This window comes from Phaethon aethereus (assembly GCF_964289735.1).
Source record: "Phaethon aethereus genome assembly, chromosome: 7".
NCBI lineage: Eukaryota > Metazoa > Chordata > Aves > Phaethontiformes > Phaethontidae > Phaethon > Phaethon aethereus.
This window is the reverse complement of record NC_138583.1, coordinates 25,810,232-25,832,016: the sequence shown is the minus strand read 5'-3', so window position 1 is coordinate 25,832,016 and position 21,785 is coordinate 25,810,232. Positions and strand designations below refer to the sequence as shown.

Sequence of the window (21,785 nt, the reverse complement as noted above, 5' to 3'; positions counted from 1 at the left end):
CTCCTCCTGCAGCCTGTACCCTGCCCGCAGCTGGCTCCAAGTGGGCACAGGGGACACAGCCAGCAGCAGAGAATGGGCCGAGCAGGGCTGTGAGCAGGGCTACGGGCAGGTACTTACAGCAGCCGCAGGGAGCGGAGGCCCTCGAAGGCCAGCGGAGGGATGCACTGCAGGGAGTTGTAGCTGAGGATCCTGCGAAAGGGAAGGAGGAGGCAACACAGCGCCGGGGGCACAGCTGTGTGGAGCCCACCCTGGGCTGCACGCTCCCCCCGCGTGAGCTCCAGCTCAATACACAGCTTCACCCAGGTGGAGGGGGGAGAACCCTGTGTCCCCAGCGCCCTCCAATCTTTGGGGTCTCCTAGGAACAGCCCCCCGCAGCTCGGCTGGGCTGCAGCCTGGTGTGGCATGCCGCAGGGACGGCACTTACAGGGTGGTGAGCTGGCTCATGTTAGTGAAGGAGGAGTTGCTCAGGGAGCTGATCTTGTTGTTGCTCAGATCACTGGAAAACAGAAACCCAAGGGCTTGGAGCCAGCGGGGCCCTGTCTCCCCTCGCTTGCTCCCCCTCCTGCTCAGCCGCACTGGGGCGCAAACAGCAGCACAGCCCAGCCTGCAAGGGAGCAGCAGGGCTGTCAGGCAGGGTGATGCCACTGTCCCCCCAGTGCCCCGTGCCCAGCGCCAGCAGAGGCTGTGAGCACCCAGGGGCTGAGCATCGCTGCCAGCCAGCTGTGTCCCGGTGCCGAGAGGGGACACAGAAGGCTGTTGGGGGTCTCTGCACACCATCAGGCCCCTCCTCAGGATCACGTACCACAGGGACAGCCCCTGTCCTCACCCCACAGGTCCCAGCAGTGGGACTGGCTGCCTTGGCTCCGGCTCCCAGCTACTTACACAAGCTGCAGGTACTTGAAGGTGGAGAGCTGCCCCGGGACCTGAGTGAACTGGTTTCCATCCAGGTAGCTGCAAAGGAGAACAAAAGCATCTCGGAGTGGTGAAGAAGCAGGAGTTCCCTCCCTCTGTCCTCCCATTTCTCCTGCACAGACATCCCTATGGACTTTGGGCTGCAAGGAGCACCTCCAGCATCACCTCCTCCCAGCACCGAGGGCCCACAGGGCTCTCGGGGGACCCCTGGGCTGGTGGGGGAGCCGGCGTGCGAGTGCATCAGCACTCCTGGGGGCTCTGCGTGCGGGTCCCCAGGGGCAGTCTCCCAGCCGCCCGCGTGTGCAAGCACCGCCAGCCACGTGCTGCATTTACACATCCGATGTGAGCATGGGTGGCCCTAACCGTTCCCAAGGCATGTGCGAGAGAGAGCGGAGGATGCGGAGAGAGGAGGGGTGTGCGAGACAGCACAGGGGTGTGAGGAGGTGGTATACATATGCATGTGCACAACCAGTGCCTACACCCCCTGCACACAGGACTTGCTGCATCCCAGACAGGTGCAGAGCCCAGGTACAATGAGCATCACAGTTCCTGCACATCCAGACCTGGCTCGGCTGTTTGGGTATCTCCCTGACCCCCACGCCAATGAGTGGCTGACCCCAAGCAAACTGCAACCCTGTGTGCTCAGAGCCGGTGCCTCCAAGAGCATCCCTGCAGCCAGGAGAGGAGGGAGAGGAGACAGCAGAGAGGCCGGGGAGCTGGCAGAGGCAGGGTGGCCCCATCCCTGGCGCTGACGGCAGGCTGCTGGGGACCACAGAGCCCTGGGCTGCATGGCTGCGCAGGGACCACAGCTGCGGGAGGGGAGCCTGTCCCTCACTGCCCACCCTGAAGGATCACAGAGCAGGGTCCCAGCCACTGTGACAACACCCCTTGCACATCACCCTTCGTAGCCCTGAGCGGGCAGAGAGAGTCTTACTGAGCCCCTTGCTGGGGTCGGGACTGGACAAGGTCCCTTGGCTTGGTGGGGGTCCTGCTCCCACTACCCGGCCAGGAAGGGGGTGTGGGAGGGAGCATCTCTGCCCCAACCCCAGCAACCCCGCAGCAGACACTCCCTGCCCAGAGTCGTGAGCTTGCTGGAAATCAGGAGAGCATGGGCACCCTCCCGCCACTCACAGCTCCGTGACGTTCTTGGGATCCCCTTGGGCAGGGCCTTGAGGTGCTTGTTGCTGCAGCGGACGACGGTGTCGAGGCAGGTACATTCCTGCGGGCACTGGGGCCGGGGGATACAGCTGGTCTCCTCCTGACCTGCACCGGGCACAGGGAGCCACAAAGTCACCGGGGCCCAGCCCTCGGGCACCGTGTCAGGCTGGACTCGGTGCCTTGCACCCGCCTAGGACCGCTCCCCTCGAGCGGCCGGCACCCATGCCGACCATCTCCCCTCGCCCCCAAAGCGGGGTGCTGCAGGCAAATGGCCCCAGCCTGGCTGACAGCCAGCGGCACAGGAATCGCACACCCGCGCCCAGAAACCGCCTGCCCCGCTGAGATGGGTGCAACCAGCCTGCTCAAGGCTGTATGATTTTCCAGGGACAGCAGAGAGGAGGGTACAGAGGAAGGGGGTTCAGCCCTGCAAATCCTTCTGAAATAACCTCCTTCATCCATCTGCTAGACCCAGGCTAGAGAGAGGTGCCTCGCCGAGCAGCTAGGCATTGCTCCCCCTTCCCTGCCGCGGCGCTGGGCTCCCGCGGGAGAGGCATCCCCGGGACGACCATATCTTATCTCACACCACAAGGAAAAGCGCAGGATGCAACCCTTCAGTCTTTGACGTGGTGGAGGAGGGAAAGCAGAAGAAACGATGATTTGTTTGTAAATGTTTTCCAGAGGACCCAAAAGCTCTTCTAAATTTAAGAAAGTTTAAAAAAGAAGGCTTTTCTCTCAACACACATGCTCCCTGCTGGCTCCGTCTGCCTGACTCCAGTGTGTGTGCAGGGCTGGGAGGGGAAGGAGCAGGATGAATCCCGGGGGGCTTTGCCTACACATCTGCTCCTGCCAGCACCCAGGGCACAGCGTTTGCCAGCACGGACCTGCCTACGCACAAGGGCCGTGCGCTGCAGCGGGTGTGAGCTCCTCTCCCAGCTTCAGAGCAGCTCATGGGTATCCGAGTGCTGCCCTAAGGGCTGGGTACCAAGAAGGGAAACTCGTGCATCGTTAGGGGAGAGCATTAACGGGCCGAGGGACCCTGCAAGCTACCGGCTTGCCATGGGGTGCTGCTGAACATCTGGGGAGCAGGGACAGTGCTGGAACTGGGATCGTGGTGCCAGCCCAGGAGGAGCAGCCCGGTCCCCCCTCACCCCTGGTGCCGCAGCACCCGTGAGTTACCTTCCTCACACCTGAAGTCAGGGAAAGCCACGTCCTGGAGCGGGATCTGCCGGAGAAAGTCGGGGTTTTGACACCGTGGGTTCCCCGTCACGATCTTCCTCTTGCGCAGCCAGTCCCCCAGCCAGGCCAGCTGGCAGTTGCAGTTGAAGGGGTTGGCCAGCAGGTTCCTGCACACGGGAGGGAGCCCGAGGGCATCGCCTGAGCAGCTGCCGGGCAAGGGGACCCCCTGCAGCCCCCGATGCGGTGGGGACAGCCTGGGAGCATCCCCCCCAGGGCCCAAGACGTACAGCGTGGAGAGGGACTGCAGCGTGTCGAAGGCGCCCGGCGCGATGGTGCTGATCTGGTTGTCGTACAGGGAGAGCAGGCGGACATTGCGCAGCCCCGTGAAGCTGTCGTTGTGGATGCAGCTGATGCGGTTGTTCCTCAGCATCCTGCAGAGGGAAGGGGATGAGGGCACCTAACGACCCGGGCGGGCGCCATGGGAGAAACCCACTCAGCAGGGCCCGGGCTGTGCCCACCTCACTGCCAGGCAGCGGCATGAGCCTGAGCCAGTCCCTGAGCAGCAAAAATCAGCCCTTCCCCAGCTCTGGATGTGGCCAGAGGATGGGTAAGGTGCTCCCGAGCTGGCCTCAGTGACGCAGGCAGCATCAGCCTGGCAGCGCAGGCAGGGCAGGCGAGCAAGGAGCGGGAACGTCCCCATGCCCACAGCAGAGCAGGGACTCACAGGGTCCTCAGCCCGTCCAGGCCCCTGAACATGCCGCTCCGCACGGACTCCAGCTGGTTGACGGTGAGGTGCAGCTCGCTGACGGAGGATGCGCCCTCGAACGCCCCGTCCTCGATCTCCGACACCTTGTTATTGCTGAGGTTGCTGCGGAGAGGGGAAAGCGGGCTGGGACGGCGGCGGGGGTGTCTGCCCAAACCTCATCCTGAATGCTGTCTCCCCCAGGTCCCACCGAGCACCCCGTGATGCCCAGTCCCTCAGGGGGACCCTCGGGTTGGGATGTGCCCTTGGCTGCTCTGGCATCAGGACCCTCATGTGCCTTTCCAGCCCCTGGGCACTCCTGACAGGGCTGTGCCTGCCCGGTACTCACATTTTCTTCAGATGTGGGAGTTTCTTGAAGATGCCGGTGGCCTCCAGGATGGAGATTTCATTGTTGTTCAGGCGCCTGGGGTGGGCGGTAGGGAAAAGGGCTCAGGAGATGGCTGCAAAGGGCCTGGCACAGACCAAACCCTGAGCCAAACCCCAGTGCTGGCGATGCCCTGCCTGCAGGAGGGAAAGCAGAGCGGGAGGGAGGAGGCTCTCACAGTTCGGCCGTGGACTGCGGGATGCGCTCCGGGATCTTGGTGAGCTTCAGGTTGGAGCACTCGACCACGCTGGATTCGCAGCGGCACTTCGGGGGGCAGATCACGTCACTGTTGCACTCGCTGTTCAGCTGGTAACCCTCTGTCCCTGCGCACCGGCCAGGGCAGCGTGGGCTCCCATGGGCAGAGGCACAGGGGCTGCGCCCACCCTCTCCCCTCATCCTCCCACACCCCCAGCCGGGCTCTGTCTCTTTCCCAGCTCCCCTCATCCCAGCCACTGTGCACATATTACTCCTCTCCATGCCCAAAGCCGCTTATCCACAGGGATATTTGTCCTGGGTACGCAGGGTGCTGCGCTGCCCACCATCCTCTCCCCTCTGGCAACCAGAGCTGGACCCTGGGGATGCCTCTATGCCCATCGGCACGAGGGGAGATGCTGACACATCCCGGTATCCAGGACTTTTGTTACCGTGGTGCCTGGGAACTCAACAACCAGAAACGATGGGAACTGCAGCGTGGTCCTGCCGGGCCAGACCGCGGGGATCTGGCACAACCACCCCAACAGGCAGCCTGGTCAAAAGGGCATCACATACCCACACATGCACACGCACACGTGGCTTTTCCTCTTACCTGGGATGAAATACTGCTCTTTGGCTGCAGAGACAAAAGCACATCAGCATCCCAATTACACAGACACGAGGCTGGGGCAGGGCTGGGGCAGGGCTGAGGACAACCGTGCCGCAGGGCGCCCGTGATGGGGATGGGGACGGCTCTCACCCGAGCAGCGAAACTTCTTGCTCTTGATCTGGCCGATGCGCTTGTTGGCCAGGCGCCGGGGGCTGGCGCAGCGGGCGCCGCTGGTCTCAATGGGGTTGGCACGGAGGAAGTCTGCCAGCCACTTCAGGTTGCAGTCGCAGACGAAGGGGTTCTGGGCCAGGTGCCTGCACCAGGGAGAGCGGGTGACTGCCACCTTCAGCCCTGGCTACCTGCCAAGATGCTTCCCCCCAGGTACCCGCCTGCCTGGGCATCAGAGCCGGCATGGGCACTCACAGGGTCTGGATGGCCCGCAGGGAAGTGAAGGTGCCCTTGGCCAGGCTCTGGATCTTGTTGTCATAGAGCGAGAGCAGCGAGAGGTTCTGCAGGTCCTGGAAGGCGTCCGCCCGCACGCAGTTGATTTTATTGGCATTGAGGAGCCTGGCAGGGAGGGAGGGGGGGTGAGGCTAGGGTGAGTCCCCTTGACTGCACCACAGGTGCTGGGGACCTCAGCTCCACTTCCTGGTGTCCCCACAGAGCATCCCACCAGCCAACAGTGCCTTACAGCAGCTGCAGGGCAAAAAGTCCCCCGAAGACACCCTTGGGGAGGTCCGCGATCTTGTTGCCATACAGCACCCTGGGAGAGAAAGGCGGGTGTGAGAGGGATGGGGGGGACACCAGTGTGGGGCGCAGTTTGGGGGGCAGAGCAGCCACTCCACACACCCTGGTGTGGGCACTTACAGGGAGTTCAGCGAGCGCAGCCCCTGGAATGCGTCAGGGGCGATCTCCGAGATCTGGTTGTTGCTCAGGTCTCTGAAACCCAAAGGGAGAAGGTGGCCTGGATCCCTCTTCTCTCACCCCACAACCCCATCCTCCCACTGGGTCCCGGGGACCACCCCCAGCACCTGATATACAGAGCTGGGGGTATTCGAGACACCATCCCAGCGATCCCATGTGGGGCACCCATGCCATGGCACGTGCCCCATGCCCATCAGAGTAGGGGGCTGTGGGCTCACGGCAGTGGCTTGCAGGGCGGAGGGTGCTGGGGTTCGCAGTGGGATGGTGTGGGCTGCACACTTACATCCTCCGCAGCTTCTTGTAGGGGGAGAAGGCACCTGGGGGGATGGACTTGATGCCATTGAGCTCCAGGCGTCTGCAAAGAGAAGGGGGAGAGATGAGGGCCAAACCTCAGCACCCCACTGACAGAGCTGGGGGGCTGCAAGACCCCCAGCCTTGCAGTAAGTTACCCCTCTGGAGTGGCACCATACACCCCAGGGGCAACCTGCAACCTGTGGTCGAGGCTTTCTCCATCAGGGAGGGGTGCCACGGGTCGGGGGACCATGCTGGCTGGGGTGGGGGGAGCACCTCCTCCCCCGCAGCACCCTGGGTCTGGGGGTGCCTGCTGCCTCCCATGTGCTCTGTACGCCATCCTGGTGGGGGCTTTGCTCCATAAGTGGACTCCCCTAAGGAGATTATTTCTCTATTTACATTTTTAATGCAGCTAAACCCAGGGCTAAATCCAGGCAGCATGGGAGAAAGGTAAGGCCTGCTGTCCCATGGGGTGGCTGAGCTGTAGGGCTTTGCCCCCATGTCCCCACTACCTCGAGCCACCCAGAGCCCAGTGGTGACAGCATGGGGGGTACTCACATCTCTGTCATGGTCTCGGGCAGGTTGGCAGGGATGGCCGTCAGCCCCTTGCCCCGACAGTCCACGATGCCGTTGCTGCAAGTGCACATGGCGGGGCAGGAGCCGGAGGACAGGCTGCAGAGCTGGGCATGTGCCGGGTCTGTTTGTCCTGCCGGGGAAGCAGCCAGCATGGGAATCACAAAGAGCTGGACCAGGCGAGTGCATGGCAGCGCCCCGAGGAAGGGACCCTGGTGACAGCTCGGCGTGCTGGGACAACCCGTGGCACCCCTGAATGGCTGCACAAGGTCCTGGTGTGCCCCAACCCCATACACAAGGCATGCAGCTCCAAGGGCACAGACTGATGCACCCTTTGTCACACCGATAGGGCGGTGTCGTCCCCACATTGTCCCCGCACCAGGGACGGTGCTGAGCTGAGCCCGCAGCATGCATCTGGGCTCTGAGCTGCGGCACGTGGCAGGGAGCGGAGGTGGGCTGCATCGACATGGCAGGCTTTGTCCCCCTGGCCTGTGTCCCTGCCCTGGCACCCGCCGCCTCCCCCGTCCCCCTCACCGGAGCAGCTGAACTCGTTCTTCTGGACCTCGGCCACGTTGAGGCCGCGGAGCTGGGCTGGAGCGGCACACTGGGTGAAGAGCCCGATGGTGGGGCGCTGGCGCAGCCACTGCGAGAGCCAGCCCAGGTGGCAGTCGCAGAAGAGGTGGTTGGAGTGCAGGCGGCTGCGGGCGGACGGGGCAGTCAGCGTCCACGGAACGGCCCCTACCCACCCCCCAGCCCTCCGGCTGCCCCTATGTGGCTCATCCCAAAGGCTGGGGGCACACCGAGAGGGACATGGAGGAGCACGAGAGCGTCTACACTGGTTGCCAAGGCCACCTTGCTTGGCAGTGCTTGGGGATGCACTGCAGGGGTGTCCCCTCCATCCCCTCCCCACGGTGCTGTCCCGGCACTGCTGAGCTGCTGGCACCAGCAGCAGAGCTGGGGACATCCCGCTCGAGCCCGTGGGGTCCCTCCCGCCCCCACAGCCCCGGCACTCACAACGTCCGCAGCTTGGGCATGTGGTTGAAGCTGGACACAGGGATGGAGGTGATATTGTTGTTATTCAAGGTCCTGTGGGAAGGTGGAGAGGGGCAGGTCAGGGCGGCCAGGTCATAAATGGGAGTGGGACATGGTCCAGGTGGCACCAAACCCCTGGAAGCAACAGCACCCACCTGCCCCCCAGGACAGGGTGGATGGACGGAGAGGTGAGGGATGGGGACAGCCGACACCCCCGGCAGGGCTTGCTGCCCTTTCCAGGCTTCTCCCCTCCACAGCCACCTGCAGGCAGCTGGACCCCCTGGGGTGGGATCAGGCCCTGGAGCACAGCTCCGCAGCAGTGGTACCAGACCCCTGCTTAGCCCCTCCTCGAGGGCATGTCCCTGCAGCACCTTGGTGAGCAGGGAGCACCCGGGGACACCCTCACCCCGCACGGGGCTTGCAGGCTGGAGGCTCCAGCCAGCCCCTGGCCACTTACAGGACCTCCAGGCCCCGTAGGGCACGGAAAGCCCCATCCTCGATGCAGCTGATCTGGTTCTTGTCCAGTTGCCTGTGGGAGAAAGACAGAGGGAGCATGGCTGGGACAGCCCAGGCAGAGAGCGACCAGTGTCTCCCAATGCCTCCTGCCAATAGACCCGACCCCAAACTCCCCCATGCCACCCATGCCAGTCCCCACTGGGACTCACAGATTCTTGAGGTCGGTGGCCCCACGGAAAGCTTTCCTGGGGATGGCCTGGATGAAGTTCTCACTCAGGTCCCTGTAGAAGAAAGAGGCAGGAAGGAAAATGAGCAGTGCCTGTAAAGCACGATGCCTGGTGGGACTAGGGAATCCACAGGCAGGGGCATGCCCCAGCACTCCATGATCCCTGAAGGGCTCTGGGAAGCTGTAATTTGGCAACCAGGGACTTGCAATCCAGCTCCATCCATGGTGGCTGCAAGTGGCTGGGGCTCCCTGGGCACCAGTGTCCCCAGCTCTGATGAGCAGCAGGGCACAGCTCTGGGTAAACCCTCTGTACTTAAATACCCTGTGACTGCTGTAATTACAGATCCCTGCTGATTAACTGGTAATTACACTTAGTGGCTCCAGCAGGCATTCCCATGGAGTCTGCCCCACACTTTAGAGGGCACAAATAATCGGGTCATTAATTACTTCGTCACTACACAGCACTGTCCGTGTAATCACCCACTCTGCATTGCCAGGGCGTGCCGGGACGGCACGGGCTCTGTGTTTGCAGGGCTGGCAGCGGGTCAGATCCCCTGCTGTGCCTGGGCTGGCTTTTAACAGCCACGAAGACCAAAAATCTCACTGCAAACTAGGGTCTGGGTGGACCAGCTCAGCTCATCCCATCCTTGGGCGACCTGCCTATCATATTTGTGCCCCATAGCTCCCATGCTGGCGTCCCCTCTCTCACCCCAAAGGCCAGGAGCTCCTCTGAGCTTGGCAGGTGCCTACATTGCCTGCCCCCAGCCCCACACCAGCGCAGCCCCACTCCAGCCACGCATGGGGCAGGAGGCCAAGTCCCCAGCTCCCTCCTGGCACAGGGAAACCGAGGCACAGCATGGCATTTGTCCTACACAGCAAGTCCATGGGTGAGTGAGGAGCAGGACTAGGGCAACCTGCATGGATTAAGCACCCCGCAGCATTATTCAGGCCACACAGACACCCCCAGCCCCAGCCCCGAGAGGCTGCTTCAGGGTGTCCCTGGATGCCAGTATTTCACACTTGGTGAAGCTCTGCTCTGGGTCGTTCCTGGGGAGCCGAGCCCTGCTGGCAAAGCACCATCGCAGGGGCAGAGGAAGGACGATGCCACCCCTGGAAGGGCCCAGGCTCCAGGGACAGGGTAAAGCCCGGCTCCCCTGCCAGCCGCCGGGAGAGCAGCAGGCGCAGTTTCACCGCTACCCGCGCGGCGGCACTGCCAGGCTGCCCTGCCCGGGCTGCCTGCGCTGCCTGCGCTGCCTGCGCCGCCCGGCCCCGCCCAGGCTGCTGCGGGCTGAGCTCCCCCGAACGGATCGGCGTCGCCTCGCACTCTCCAAAGGGGAAGGACCCGACACCTGCAGCAACCCCCGACACCCCAGCACCCCTTCAGATGCAAACGCCCCCTCCTCATCCTCTGTGATAAGCCTGCGGATCCCCAGGAATTGCACTGACCTTTCAGAAAAACGCAGCATCTCCCCAAATCCCCTTTTCCCTTTAGGCTCCTAGAAGAAGGGATCCCCTAGAAAACCCTCCAGAAACCCCCAGACAAAGTTCACCGCTCTTCCCAGCAATGCATTCAATGCATCGCGCTCCCTCCTGGCAGCTGCCTGTCTTCCAACGTTAAACTGGTCGCAGCGGGGCCAAGCATGGGAGCACCACCACACTTCAGTGCTCTGCACCCCACTTCCAGCTTCAGTGCTGCCTGCCCAGGCAGCCCCTGCCTGCAGCTTGTTTAGTTCCCCCATGGAAACCTCGCTCGTGTTTCCCCGCGCCCAGCACATGGGAGTCCCAGTGTGCCCGGGGAGTAAACCCAGGCGTCTGTCTGCAAGCTGCTCACTTACAGCTCGCGAGGGAAACACTGCTAGAAGGCTGCAACTGACTTTGCGAGGCTTCTCCCCTTCACAGCTTTTTGTGACAGTCACCAATGAAGTGCTGCCATTGGGGGTACTGAAGCCAGGAGGGACAGACGCTGGATGCGAGGGTTTCAGCGAGGCCCCAGCGCCGGGCTTACATTGCCGGCATGGTTACACAGCTGATGACACCAGGACAAACTCATGCTTTACCTGCGGGACCCTTGGGCCCCAGCGTTGGAACAAGGCATGGCCCCTTCCCTCCTGGTGTTTCATAGCTCCCGGCTATGTTTGCTTTACACTTTGGCGCTGAGGAAACAGCAGATGGCATGGCTTCTCCTCGCCATGCCGCGCAGCTTGCGACACCCTCGGTGCCTGCGCCGGTGCCACCTCGCACCCACCGAACGCAGGTGTGTCGCTGCCATCGCATGTGGAATGCCAGCTTGCAGCGGTGACCGCAAGCACTGACAGGTCCGACGGCCCCGCTGGGGACCAGCCAGCAGTCAGCATGGACAGAGGGAGAGAGAAAGAAAGCAGCCCCTGCCCTGTTGTCACAGCCACCCTTTCTTTCAGTTCTAGGTATCTTCCAACATCTCCCAGTGTAAGAGTTCCCGGGGATGCCCAAGCAGCCGGCCCATCCTCGCGCTGCAGTGACCATGCAACTGGAGTTTCTCCCCGCACGCCACAAGGTGCAGAAAGCTCTGGTAGTCCCGGGGGTGCAAAGAGGGAAAGCAGGTGATGGGGGACACACAGCGTCTGCGAGTGCCAGAGGACAGAGCCAAATGTCTGCGCTTGGGCAGACCCTCCATGGAGGCTGTAGCACGTGTGCATGCCCAAATGGGAAGCTCTCAGCAGCGGGTCTGCAAAGCAGGACCCCCGCTCACTCCCTAGGAACCCACTGCACTTCCATCCCTTCCTGGCCCAGCCCCATCCCAGACCCCTTCTGTCCCCAGGCTCACCTCCCACAGGGGTTTCTGACCCAGCAGATGCCCATTAACGAGCAGCAGCCAGCTCCAGCCCACGGTGGTGCAATGGGGAGAAGGAAGGCGCCCACTTCCCTTCCACATCCCCCAAACGCCTTATGGCCAGGCTCGGTCCCCACAATTCCCCCCCTGGTGGTCAGGGATTGCAATTTTGGAGACTTCCCTGCTCGGATCTTACACCTCGCTGCCCTGCCCCACTGCATGCACGACGGCTGTCGGTGCAGTATCTGCACCAGGTCAGGAGGTGTCCCCGGGGGCTGGCTCTCCCGGCAGCCAGCAGCCCCTGCCCCACCGCCGCCGGTCCCCAGGGAGCCTCGGCGAGGAGCCAGGCGCGGGGGCACGGCTCCCTCGGGGCTGGCAGGGCCTCGGCGGCGGGAGCCAACCCCCCAGCGTGCTGCCCTGCCCGGCACTTAGCTGGGCGCCCGAGCAAAACTGTTCGACATCATTTCCCAGTGGGGAGCCCACTCAGGCAAACAAACCCCAGCAGCCTTAATCTCCCCGGCAAGAGCCCGGCGGGCCGGAGGGCTGGCAGGAGGGAGGGGGCCGCAGCGGGGCTGCGGCGGCCGGGTGGGGAGGCCGCGGCTATTACCATGCTCTCATTCTTTCGGCTAATCCTGACTTCACACTTTAACCTGATTGAGCCTTGTTTGGCGAGCCGGCTCCTCGCACGCCGTGTGAGGGGATTAGGGCCGGACGCAGCGGGGAGGTAATTGCTTCCCAGCGGCGCTGGCCCCACATCCCCCGAGCCCCCCGCCGCCTGCCAAGAGCGCTGGGGCAGCCTGGCAGCCCTCCGGCGCGGCGCTGCCCTCACCAGGCAGCCCGGCTTGGCAGCGTCCGCCGGGGCTGGTTCTGCCGGCGGTGCAGAGGTCCATCTCAGCCGGCGTTGGCAGCCACCGGGGCACCTCCGTCCAGGAGAAAGCTGCAGCCCGTGTTGTGTCCCAGCCATGCCGATGAGGGAGACATGTGGAGACACGCCATGGTGGGCGAGCAGACTTCTGCCCTGGCAAGAGCCCACACACCTGGGGCTGGCTGCCGGCTCCAGGCGGGTGAAGCAGAGGGACTTGCTCTCCCCTTTAATTTGTTTCCTCCCCGGCTTCCACACTGGAAACTCATCAGCACCCGGTGGTCTCCAGAACCCTCTCCCGCTCACTGGGGCAGTTCAAAGGCATTAACTCTTCAGCTGCTGCCAGGTTGCTGCTCCCACGATGAAAATGTGTGACAGGTCCCTGCTCATGGGCTTGAGCGCTTCCCCCAGCAGCTCTGCTCCACCGGTGCTGGGACCAGCCACTGCAGGCACCAGCTTGGCCACAGCAACCGTCCACCAGGTCTCAAGCAGATAAGGTCGCTGCCCTTGCAACCAAAGCCCTGGGCAGCACCAGCGTTTCGGGCTGGGATAGGTGCTCCTCAGATCCCAGCCTCACTTTGCCGGCGCTGTGCCAGAGGAGCCTGTGCCAGGGTGCAGCCGATGCTTCCCCAAGCCAAGGGGCCTGCCAGGGACTAACCAGCAAGGGCCACAAAGCAGCCCGGTGTCCCTCAGGTCACCCCCTGCACACGGTTTGTCCCAGCACAGCCTGCCCAGGGCAGAGGGATGGGCAGAGCCAGGGCTGCCCCACCAGCACGGCTGTTGACACCACCACCTCCACCACCTGATGAGGGTGAGCATGACGGGACAGAAAGACTCCCGTGTTACGCAAGATCAATGAGACTAATAAGCGCTCGCGTTAGTGGCCGGCAGCCCAGAGTTCCCTCGGGGGATGAGGCGTGGCTGCACCCACTGCTTGTGCCAGCATCAGCACCTGCAGCCCCGCGCTGGGGGAAACCCACGTGTCCCAGCCGCACGATCCATTCAAGGTGATGGACACAAGTCCCCAGTGCTGCAAGGACCCAGCACCCAAGGAGGGGTGTCCCAGAGGGGAGCTGCTTGCTGGAGGCTGGGGGCAGCTGCCCCGCTGCTGCATTAGCAGGGTGCCGGGGTAACGAGGCAGGGTTTTGTCCACCCTGTCACCTGCCCCGGTCCCCAGTGCCAGCGTGAGCAGGGCCCTGCAGCCCCGTCTCAGGTTCAGGCTCCCGCGGCGTGCCCCCAGTATTACATCAGGCTGTTTGATTTTTAATGGGCTCCGCTGGCCCAGCTGCCGGCACCGCTCCATCCTGGCTGAGGGGGATGAGACAGACCTCCCACCCCCTCCACCCCTGCCTTACTCTGCCATCCCCAAGGTCACGGGGAGCCTGCGCGCTGCCTGCTGCTGCCTGCTGCCCGCTGCGACCCCGGCTGCTGGCGCTGACGGTGTTTGTTCAGGACAAGGTGGGATGGCAGAGCCTGATGCATGGGTGCAAACAAGCCAGGGTGCAGCATGTTGGGCTCAGTGTGAGCCCCTGCCACTCAGGAAAGAGATCGTGGGGTCTCTGGAAATGGCACCTTGGCAGGGGCCAGAAAGGGAAACGGGAGGGGATGGGACAGGGTCCAAAGCAGCACGGCGAGGGGGAAAAGGAACATTATTTGATACTTTCCACAACAGCACAACAAGGGATGACCGGCACGATCATACAAGTAGGCTTAAAATCACAGCTAAGAGTCACTTCTCCAAATGAGGTGTTGTTAGTCCATGGGACTCCAGCCACAACCAGCTCAAAAGGGAAATTAATAGAAAAGCGCAGAGATGCACCTGCAATGCTATACTGCAGCGAGGGACACCTGCAGGTGGCCACCGGGGAGCTGGCTTCTGCAGCCAGGAGACCAGCTGGGCACACCTCTGGTAGCCACCACACTGGCCGGTGCGGGCTGCCAGGCTCAGCCGATGGCTCAGCCACTGCTCAGCCAGCAGAGACTGTTGCCCAGCAGGAGTCACTTCTCCTGTCAGCCTGTTCTAGTGGAAGGCGGAGACATACGATCCTTCTGCTCCCCAGAGCAGCACGGGGGACATCAGCCTGGGGTCAGCCCAATGCCGGCACCCCCCGCCCAGCCAGGGCAGGGTGCCAGGGTCCCCGCTCCAGCCCCTGCCTGCCACTCTTGTCCCTGCCCCTCCTGGCGAGGGGACAGCAAGTCGCGGGGGCTGCTCCTGCGGCGGTTCGAGAGGGAACAGCTGGTTGCTGCCAGGAGCATCCCAGGCTGGGCGGCGCGGTCACAGCCCTCCCCACTGGCAGCCGGAGCGAGCGCTTCATCAGGCAGCCCCAGCCGCCAACAATTACGTGCTGAGTAAATCGATGGGATATAATTGGACTATTAAGATCTCATTATCCTCTTGGCTCCGGGTGCCGCAGCCCGCAGCTTGCTGGGGGAGACCGCAACCTGCAGCCACAGAAACTGCCTCCCGACCCAGACAGCCTTGGTGGGTACCTGGGGACAAGGTGCTCGGAGCAGGGACAGTGCAGCCAGAGGGGACAAGGATGGCAGCAGCAACCTGTATTCAGCCCAGGAGAGCCCAGGAGACATCTCTGTGGAACAGTGAAGTGCTGTGCAAAGGCAGGGAGGTGTCCCCACAGGGGCCCTAGAGATGAGGAGGTCCAGGCACCCTTCTTCTACCCACCACAGCAGCCTGAAAGCCACTGCTGGTCCCTCCTGCCCTGTGCAGGGCTCATTGCTCCTGGGTGGCATGAGGAATTTGGCCTCTTTATGCGCTTTCATGCCTGCCTCTTCCCCAGCCCAGCTGGAAAGCGGGGCTCATGTCCCCACCTGCGGGTTGCAAGGTCCCCGTGCTCAGAGACGCACAGGCTGCCCGGCCCTGGGTGTCCCCTCCCCTGTGCAAGGGCCACGTACCTGTCATGTCCATCACCCGCTCACACAACACCCGTGGGGGGGTGATGTGATTCCTGGCTGTGGGACAGTCCTCCTGAAGGGACCAGAGTCCTCAGCACCTCTTGGTGGGCAGGGTGACTCATGAGGTCACATCCACCGAGGTCCAAGCAACAATAAATAATCACTTCCCTTAGGAGAGCTGTCCCCATCCCCACCTGAGGTTTTTTGCGGTAACATTTCTTTTTATCTCAACACCAGTGAAAGCGATGGGTCAGAGCTCGTCCTTGCCAGGCCCATATATATAAGGACAAAACAATCCTTTGCAGGAGCTAGGCAACACACTGCTAGACATCATGATGCCATGCCAAGTGTCTCAGACCACAGACCTTAGTGATGTGAGCCTGATGAACAAATTCTGCCTGTCCACCACATACACACGGCAAAGCATAAAGGTGAATGCTGCCAGACCAGAGAGCAATGCTTCACACCACTGCCCTGCCAGGAAAGGCCTCCCAAAGTGCCATGCTGACCGCTAACCCTAACCCTTACCTCCCAGGAGATGCAGATGCTTCCCAAAACATTAAAGCTGCTTGGACAGCCGAGCAGAGCATGTGTAAAATGCAACATATGCTCATGGCAACAGTTAGTGAGAAGAGTCCCATCCCCAGCGCTGTGGTGCTGATTTAGCAAAACATTTCAGGGCATACATAAATCTCAGTGGCTTCAAAGGGACGCTGCTGACCCGTGCCATGACCCGGGCTGTTGTCCTTAATGGAGCACCAGTGACTGACACCAGCTGGTATCACCCGGTGGTGCCGCTGCAGTGCCTGCGTATGCCGAGGGGGTGCACCGGGGATGCCGAGGTGCGTGGGTGCATGCACTGCGGGTGACGCCAGCAGCCCCGTGTTTGGGCACAGGGGAAGTCAGGGACATGCAACGTCCATCGCGAGTGGGAAGATCTGCACGGGGAAGGCATTTGCACGAGCCGGGCTTTGCCAAGCAGCTCTCTGCGCAGGGCAGCGCCTGTGCGGTGGCTCTGGTCCAGCTCCGGCAAGGAGCGGCTCCCGCGTGGGCTGTGCGGCAAAGCCAGAGCCGCGGGACTCGGCCTCCGCGGGAAGGGGGATGCTGTGGGAACAAGGGGAGCTGGCCAAGGAAAAGAGAGGAGGGTGGGAGGGACGGGGAATAAAGCATCTGCCACCCACCCTGGAGCCTCTTCAGAGATTGAAACAAGTTAAAACCAGAAGCTTTTATGAAAACACAAGTGAAATAACAAGCTGCAAACCCTGCGTGCCTGTCACCGCCCCCTCCCCACACTGTCCCTTTGTTCCTGCAACCTCGTTATCTGTGGGAAGGGGATAAGGCATCTGCGAGGCTAAGGCATCACCGCCAGCTCCCCGGCATCCTGAAGCGCCTCGAGAGTGAGCCACAGCACCCACTGTGCCCAGTGCCCCGTGGTCTGGCAGAGGCCGGGGATGCGCAGCAGCAGACACCTGGGAGCAGCCAACCTGCCGCTGTCTGCAAAGGGACCTGCTGTGCAGCTGACACGGCTCCCCCGGCTCCCCCTGACCTCCGGATGAGGGCTCGTCCCCTCCAGCAAGTGTCTGGCTGGACACCGGGTGTTAAAATTGCACCTGCCCGGCTCACAGCCTCCGTGATTCCACTGCCACCAGGAGCCGAGGCACCCGGCCGGTGGCCCCATCCCTGCTTTTCACCACCTCCAAGTCCCCTCCGCCCTGGTGTTCAGCAAGCTTGTTCTCCTCCCTCCTTTCATGTTTTGGCTTCTGTCTCGCCCTCTAGTAGTGGGAAATCCCTGCGAAACCCTCCACCAAAGCGTGTTTTCTTTCCAGCTCCCACGCTGCCCTCCAGCCTGCGCACCTACCTGCTTCACATTTGCATCGCCCGGCTCATTTCCAGCATGTTCCCGACACGCTGCAAATCAAAGGCGCCGAGCCGTCCCTTTCCCCGGGGCTGCGTGGCCCCACCAGCCTCCCCCCCAACCCGCCCTGGGCTCACTGCCCCACTGCTCTCCTGTTCCAGAGGGAAACCACTGCCCAGGGCAGAGCATCATCCCAGCGCTCACGGACCCAGTGCGTCCCGGGGCGCCCGGCAGATCAGGTACCCCAGCCCAGCAGCTCCAGGGCTTGGGGCAGAGCGAGCTCGGGGGGAGCGGTGGGGATTTGCTGGACCTCTATCTCTGGCAGACGGCAGCGTGCCGAAGCGAGACCCTCCCGCACAGCCCCATGACGGTTAGGACAAGGTCAAGCTCCCCTCACCCCACCGTGACCCCATGCATGGAGGGCCCTGCTGGGCGATGGTGCCGTGCCGGGAGAGGTGCCAGGCTCCAGCCCTGCGTGCCCGGAAGCCTTGCGCCCTCCAGCACGCCGCGTGTGCTCCCTGCTCAGCAGCTCACGCCCAAGCAGACACCCCGAACTCCATGCAGCCACACTCATCCAAGGTGCAAATGAAAAAGCAAATAGCTCTTCTGGCAAGCCAGCCCCGAGCCCTGTGGGGAGCTGGCTGTAGCTCTCGTTAGCAGGCTTATCCCCTGGGCTTGCAGCACTGCTGAGCTCAGAGCTAATTGACTCCCAGGCTCTGAGGCTTTTAATTGCTAATAAGTGTGAAGCCAGCCCTGCCGGCCCTCCTGGATTCCTCCGAGGTGTGAATGAGGCTGAGCCAAGCTGAGAATTGCATCCCGGCTGTCCCAGATCTGGCGCAGGCTGGTGAGCCAAGGAGCAATGCCGCGGAACTGCGATGCTGCTCCTCAGCTTTGTAGGTCCTGGGATAGCAACCCTAAAGCCTGGTCCCAGCTTTGGGAAGGGCTAAAAAACCCTCCCTCCAGCCTGGAGGATGCTCTGAAACCGATGCTGAACCTTGCAAGACCCAGCTGGAGTTATTTGGCGAGATGCCCTGGCATGACCAAGGGTCCTTCAGGCTCCTCATGCTGAGCCCTAGCACTAAGACAGGCAAAACTCTTGCCCCAGCAGTGGCTGCATCTCATAGCCTGGCTTCCTGAAAGCACCTGGGAGCGACCACAGAGCCAGTGGTGGGATGCAAGGTGGCAGATGCATCGCGGGGTGAAAAGCATCAGCCCCCATTGGCAGCCAGGGTGGAGCCAGTGGGACATCTCAAATCCAGCCCAGCAGCTGGAAAAAGAGATGTGATTTTATGCAGGGCTGGGAGGAAACAGCCCTGATAGAAGAAGGAGGGAGGGAAATGGGATGGAGCGAGTGCAAGGCTGCGAGAGCACCCGAGCATGGGAACCGAGCGCAGGGGCACTCAGCAGCGAAAACCCAACAGGCAGATAAAAAGACTCCATCCCGTGTGGCATACATCAAAGCCGGGATAAAAACTGCTGGCAGGACAGCAAAGCCCTGCCAGAAGGCTGGGCCCAAGCTGGGGCTGCTCTTGCCCCAGTAACGTCGCTCCCGAGAAGATTTGGGAGAGCAGCATCCAGTCATGGCCATGCCACAGGGGACAGGAAGCTGCAACCCAGCCCACGGGGCTTTCCACCATGGAAGCAGCTCTTTGAAGAGCCCCCAGCACAAAACCACACCGTGAGTCTGGGGAAGCCTCTGCCTGCAGGCAGTTAGTACAGCTGCAGCCCCCACGGCCATAAAACACTGCCGCCCACGGACCTTGCCTGTGCTGGGGATCAACAGCTCCTCCTTGTTTTGGGGAGGCAGAAATGAGTTGCCAGAGGCACATCTGGGTGCTCCTCCTGCCTTTCCCCCACCCATGCATGTAGGAAGCCTCGGAGGAGCAGCGAGCCTGGCAGCAGCGCCCGACCGCAAGGCACAGACTGGGGAGCTCTGCCCCCAGCCCCTGCGGGTCTCACACAGACCTTCAGCCTCCATGTTAAAGCTCAGTGGGGCAGCCCCGCATCCCTTTGCAAGCTGCCCTGAGGTTAATTATCTTTGAGGTTAACAACGCACCTTCCATCTCTGCTCCGAGCGCATCTCCCTTCAGGTGGGGACGCCGGCTCTGTGACCCCAAGAGCCGTGGCTGCCTCTGCCCTGGGGACATGCCTGAACAGCTGGGGCTGCGCTACGCGCGCGTCCGCAGCTCCCGCCGCAGCCCGGCTGGGCTGGGAAGGGGAGGCTGCGTGTTTCCCAGGAGGTAGCTACAGTCACAGGTGTTTTCACGGAGGCCGAGCGTCTCGCCGCCATCGCACATGCTGCGCCAGAGCACGCAGCTCCTGGGGATCCCCAGGAAAAAGCACGCACGCCGGAAGCCGCTCGCCTCCGCGCCCCGCTCCCACGCTACGCTCTCCCGTTGAAAACCCAGCTCAAGCCCAGCCGGGATGGCGGCGGGGATCCCCGCTAAGGGGAGAGCCGGGGCACATCTGGGGAGAGGGGACGGGACCCTGCCCCCCGGCCGGTTCGGGGGGGTCGCTCCTCCGGGGGAGCCAGCGCTGCAGCCAGCCCCCAGTGCGGCTGCTGGGGGGGCCCGGCGCTGCTCGGCACGGCTGCGGCTCGTGCTCTAGGACCCGGGGAGAGGAGCCGCCGAGGCTGATTACCCCTGCCAAAGCAGGCCTGGCGGGCTTATTTTTAACAGTTCTGACTGAAGCTGGTTTCCTGCTGACATTTACACTCCTTCATCATTATCGGCTCCCCGGCTTCCAACCGCCAAGATTAAAGGGGGGATGAAATCTCCCGAACAGCGGGGTCCTGGCTGCAAACCCCGCAGAGGGGGAGAGACTCACACCGGCGCAGTCGGGCAGATACCAGCCCCCTCGGAGGGAGGTGGGCAGCCAGGGAGCCCCGTCTCACAGCAGGGGCGTCACGGGCTGGGACCCCAGCCCCGGACGCAGCGGGAACCGTCCCAGGGCAGCCTGGGGAGGGACACGTGCCATCCGTCGCCAGCATGTGTGCAAGGACACGGCAGCATGGCGGGGCTACAGGCGCAGGGTGCTGGTGCCCCCAGAGACACCCACGCTCCTGGGAGCGCCCCAGCCGCGACCAGCTCCAGCTGTCGCTACCACAAGCCGCGGCCACCGGCCTGGGCCAGCAGAAGGACAAGCCGCCAGCCCCCGCTGCCCATGCCAGTGCCCCTGAGCTCCTGATGGGCACAGGGCAGGGCTCGGACCCCCAGCGCCGTCCTCCGCGATGGGAGAGGCGAGCAGGGGCTGTGCAGCACAGCCTCGCCCGCATCCTCCTTCCCACGCTGCCATAAGCCTTTATTTTCAAGGCGGGCAATGCAATATGCAGCCAGTCACAGGGCTCCCAGCCTGGCCAGAGCTAGGTGCTCAGATCCGAAAACCTCTTTTTTTCTCTAAGAAACAGTCAAATTCCAACACGTGCAGGCTAAAAATACACCCCAGTCTGCCAGGGACTCTGCCCGCTCTTACATCTCATAGATGATTCACATATTGTCAGATCCCAGCTCAGGTTTGAGATTAAAAATACCAGGTTTAGGAGACAAGCACATCACAGGCCCAAGAGGGTGTCCGAGTCCTGTGGGAGGTGGCTGGAGACCCGATCATGGTGGGGGATGTCCTGCTCCAGCCGGGACCATGGGCTGGGCATGGTCCCTGCCATGGGGAACGGCTGACCCTCGCCCCACGGAGGGGGAAAGCCCGGCAGCAGCCCTGGATGTGTATACGCCACTCCACGGCCCGACAACTGGCATCAACCCTGCTGCGTCCCAGAACAGCTCCAAACTGGGGCGGATGCATGCATGGGAGCTTGCCTCCAGCTTTTACTTAATTACCTTCACGGGTATGAAATTGCCAGTAACTAATTAGACAGCCCTGTTCCTGCCTAATATGCCAAAAGCTGCCTCCTAATTAAATATTATAGGGATTTAAAACCATTTCTGACAACATATTAGATATGTAAAATACTGCAAATTAGCCAGCTCCCCCACTGAAATCCTACTGGAACAATGCAGGGTCCTGGCTGGGAAGAAATCCGGGACATCTTTTTGAGAAAATTGGGAGAAGAGGGCTTTTTTTCTGAGGGTTGGAGATTTCTGGAGCACAAAGGAGGCAGCCCAGAAACGCCTCTGCCGGTCCCACCAGCCCCGCGAGCCGTGTGGCCCCCCCAGCAAAGGCGGCTGGGATGGAAGGGGGCTCCCAGTTAGTTAAGTAAACATTAACGCACATTGCCAGCGAGCCTGGAGATGAGATCCCAGGCACCGTGGCTTGGAGGGGAGAGCAGGCGCTTCCTCCTAGTACCAGCACATCCACCCGCCGAGGGGGGAGCAGGAGGGGGGAGCTGCTCGGCGCCAGAAGAAAGGAGCTCCAAGAGCCGATTTCCATCCGACTGCAGCGCATCTGATGTCTTGTCGAGTTCACACACGCCGTCTCGCCTCTGCCTCGCGCTAGGAAGGGGCCGGATCCTCCCCGCGCACGCGCAGCCCCAGCCAAGCACACGAGCCTCCCGCAGCACCCTGGGATCCAGCGCAGGATGACCCATCCCCATCGCACCCCTCTGGGCCGAAAGCAGCTGGAGAGAAAAGGGCTTGGGTTTGGTCTCGTCCTCATGTGTCAGCTCTGAACGAGGCCAAAGCACCGCTGCCTTGCCTTGCCCCCCGCACAGAAACCTTCT

At 62.4% G+C, this 21,785-nt stretch overlaps 1 protein-coding gene across 1 annotated transcript in view; it reads right to left on the bottom strand.

The window, feature by feature from the left end:
- Positions 1-21,785, bottom strand: part of SLIT1 (slit guidance ligand 1) — a gene marked incomplete at its 5' end in the record, with an annotated part of 58,710 nt that overhangs the window by 4,921 nt on the left and 32,004 nt on the right. Inside the window, 21 exon segments of the mRNA XM_082002302.1 lie at positions 118-189; positions 425-496; positions 883-951; positions 2,044-2,065; positions 2,068-2,175; positions 3,247-3,413; positions 3,534-3,677; positions 3,971-4,114; positions 4,338-4,412; positions 4,552-4,696; positions 5,179-5,202; positions 5,326-5,489; positions 5,599-5,742; positions 5,867-5,938; positions 6,043-6,114; positions 6,383-6,454; positions 6,949-7,096; positions 7,498-7,661; positions 7,978-8,049; positions 8,453-8,524; positions 8,661-8,732. Of these exon segments, the coding sequence (XP_081858428.1) occupies positions 118-189; positions 425-496; positions 883-951; positions 2,044-2,065; positions 2,068-2,175; positions 3,247-3,413; positions 3,534-3,677; positions 3,971-4,114; positions 4,338-4,412; positions 4,552-4,696; positions 5,179-5,202; positions 5,326-5,489; positions 5,599-5,742; positions 5,867-5,938; positions 6,043-6,114; positions 6,383-6,454; positions 6,949-7,096; positions 7,498-7,661; positions 7,978-8,049; positions 8,453-8,524; positions 8,661-8,732 (2,094 nt within the window).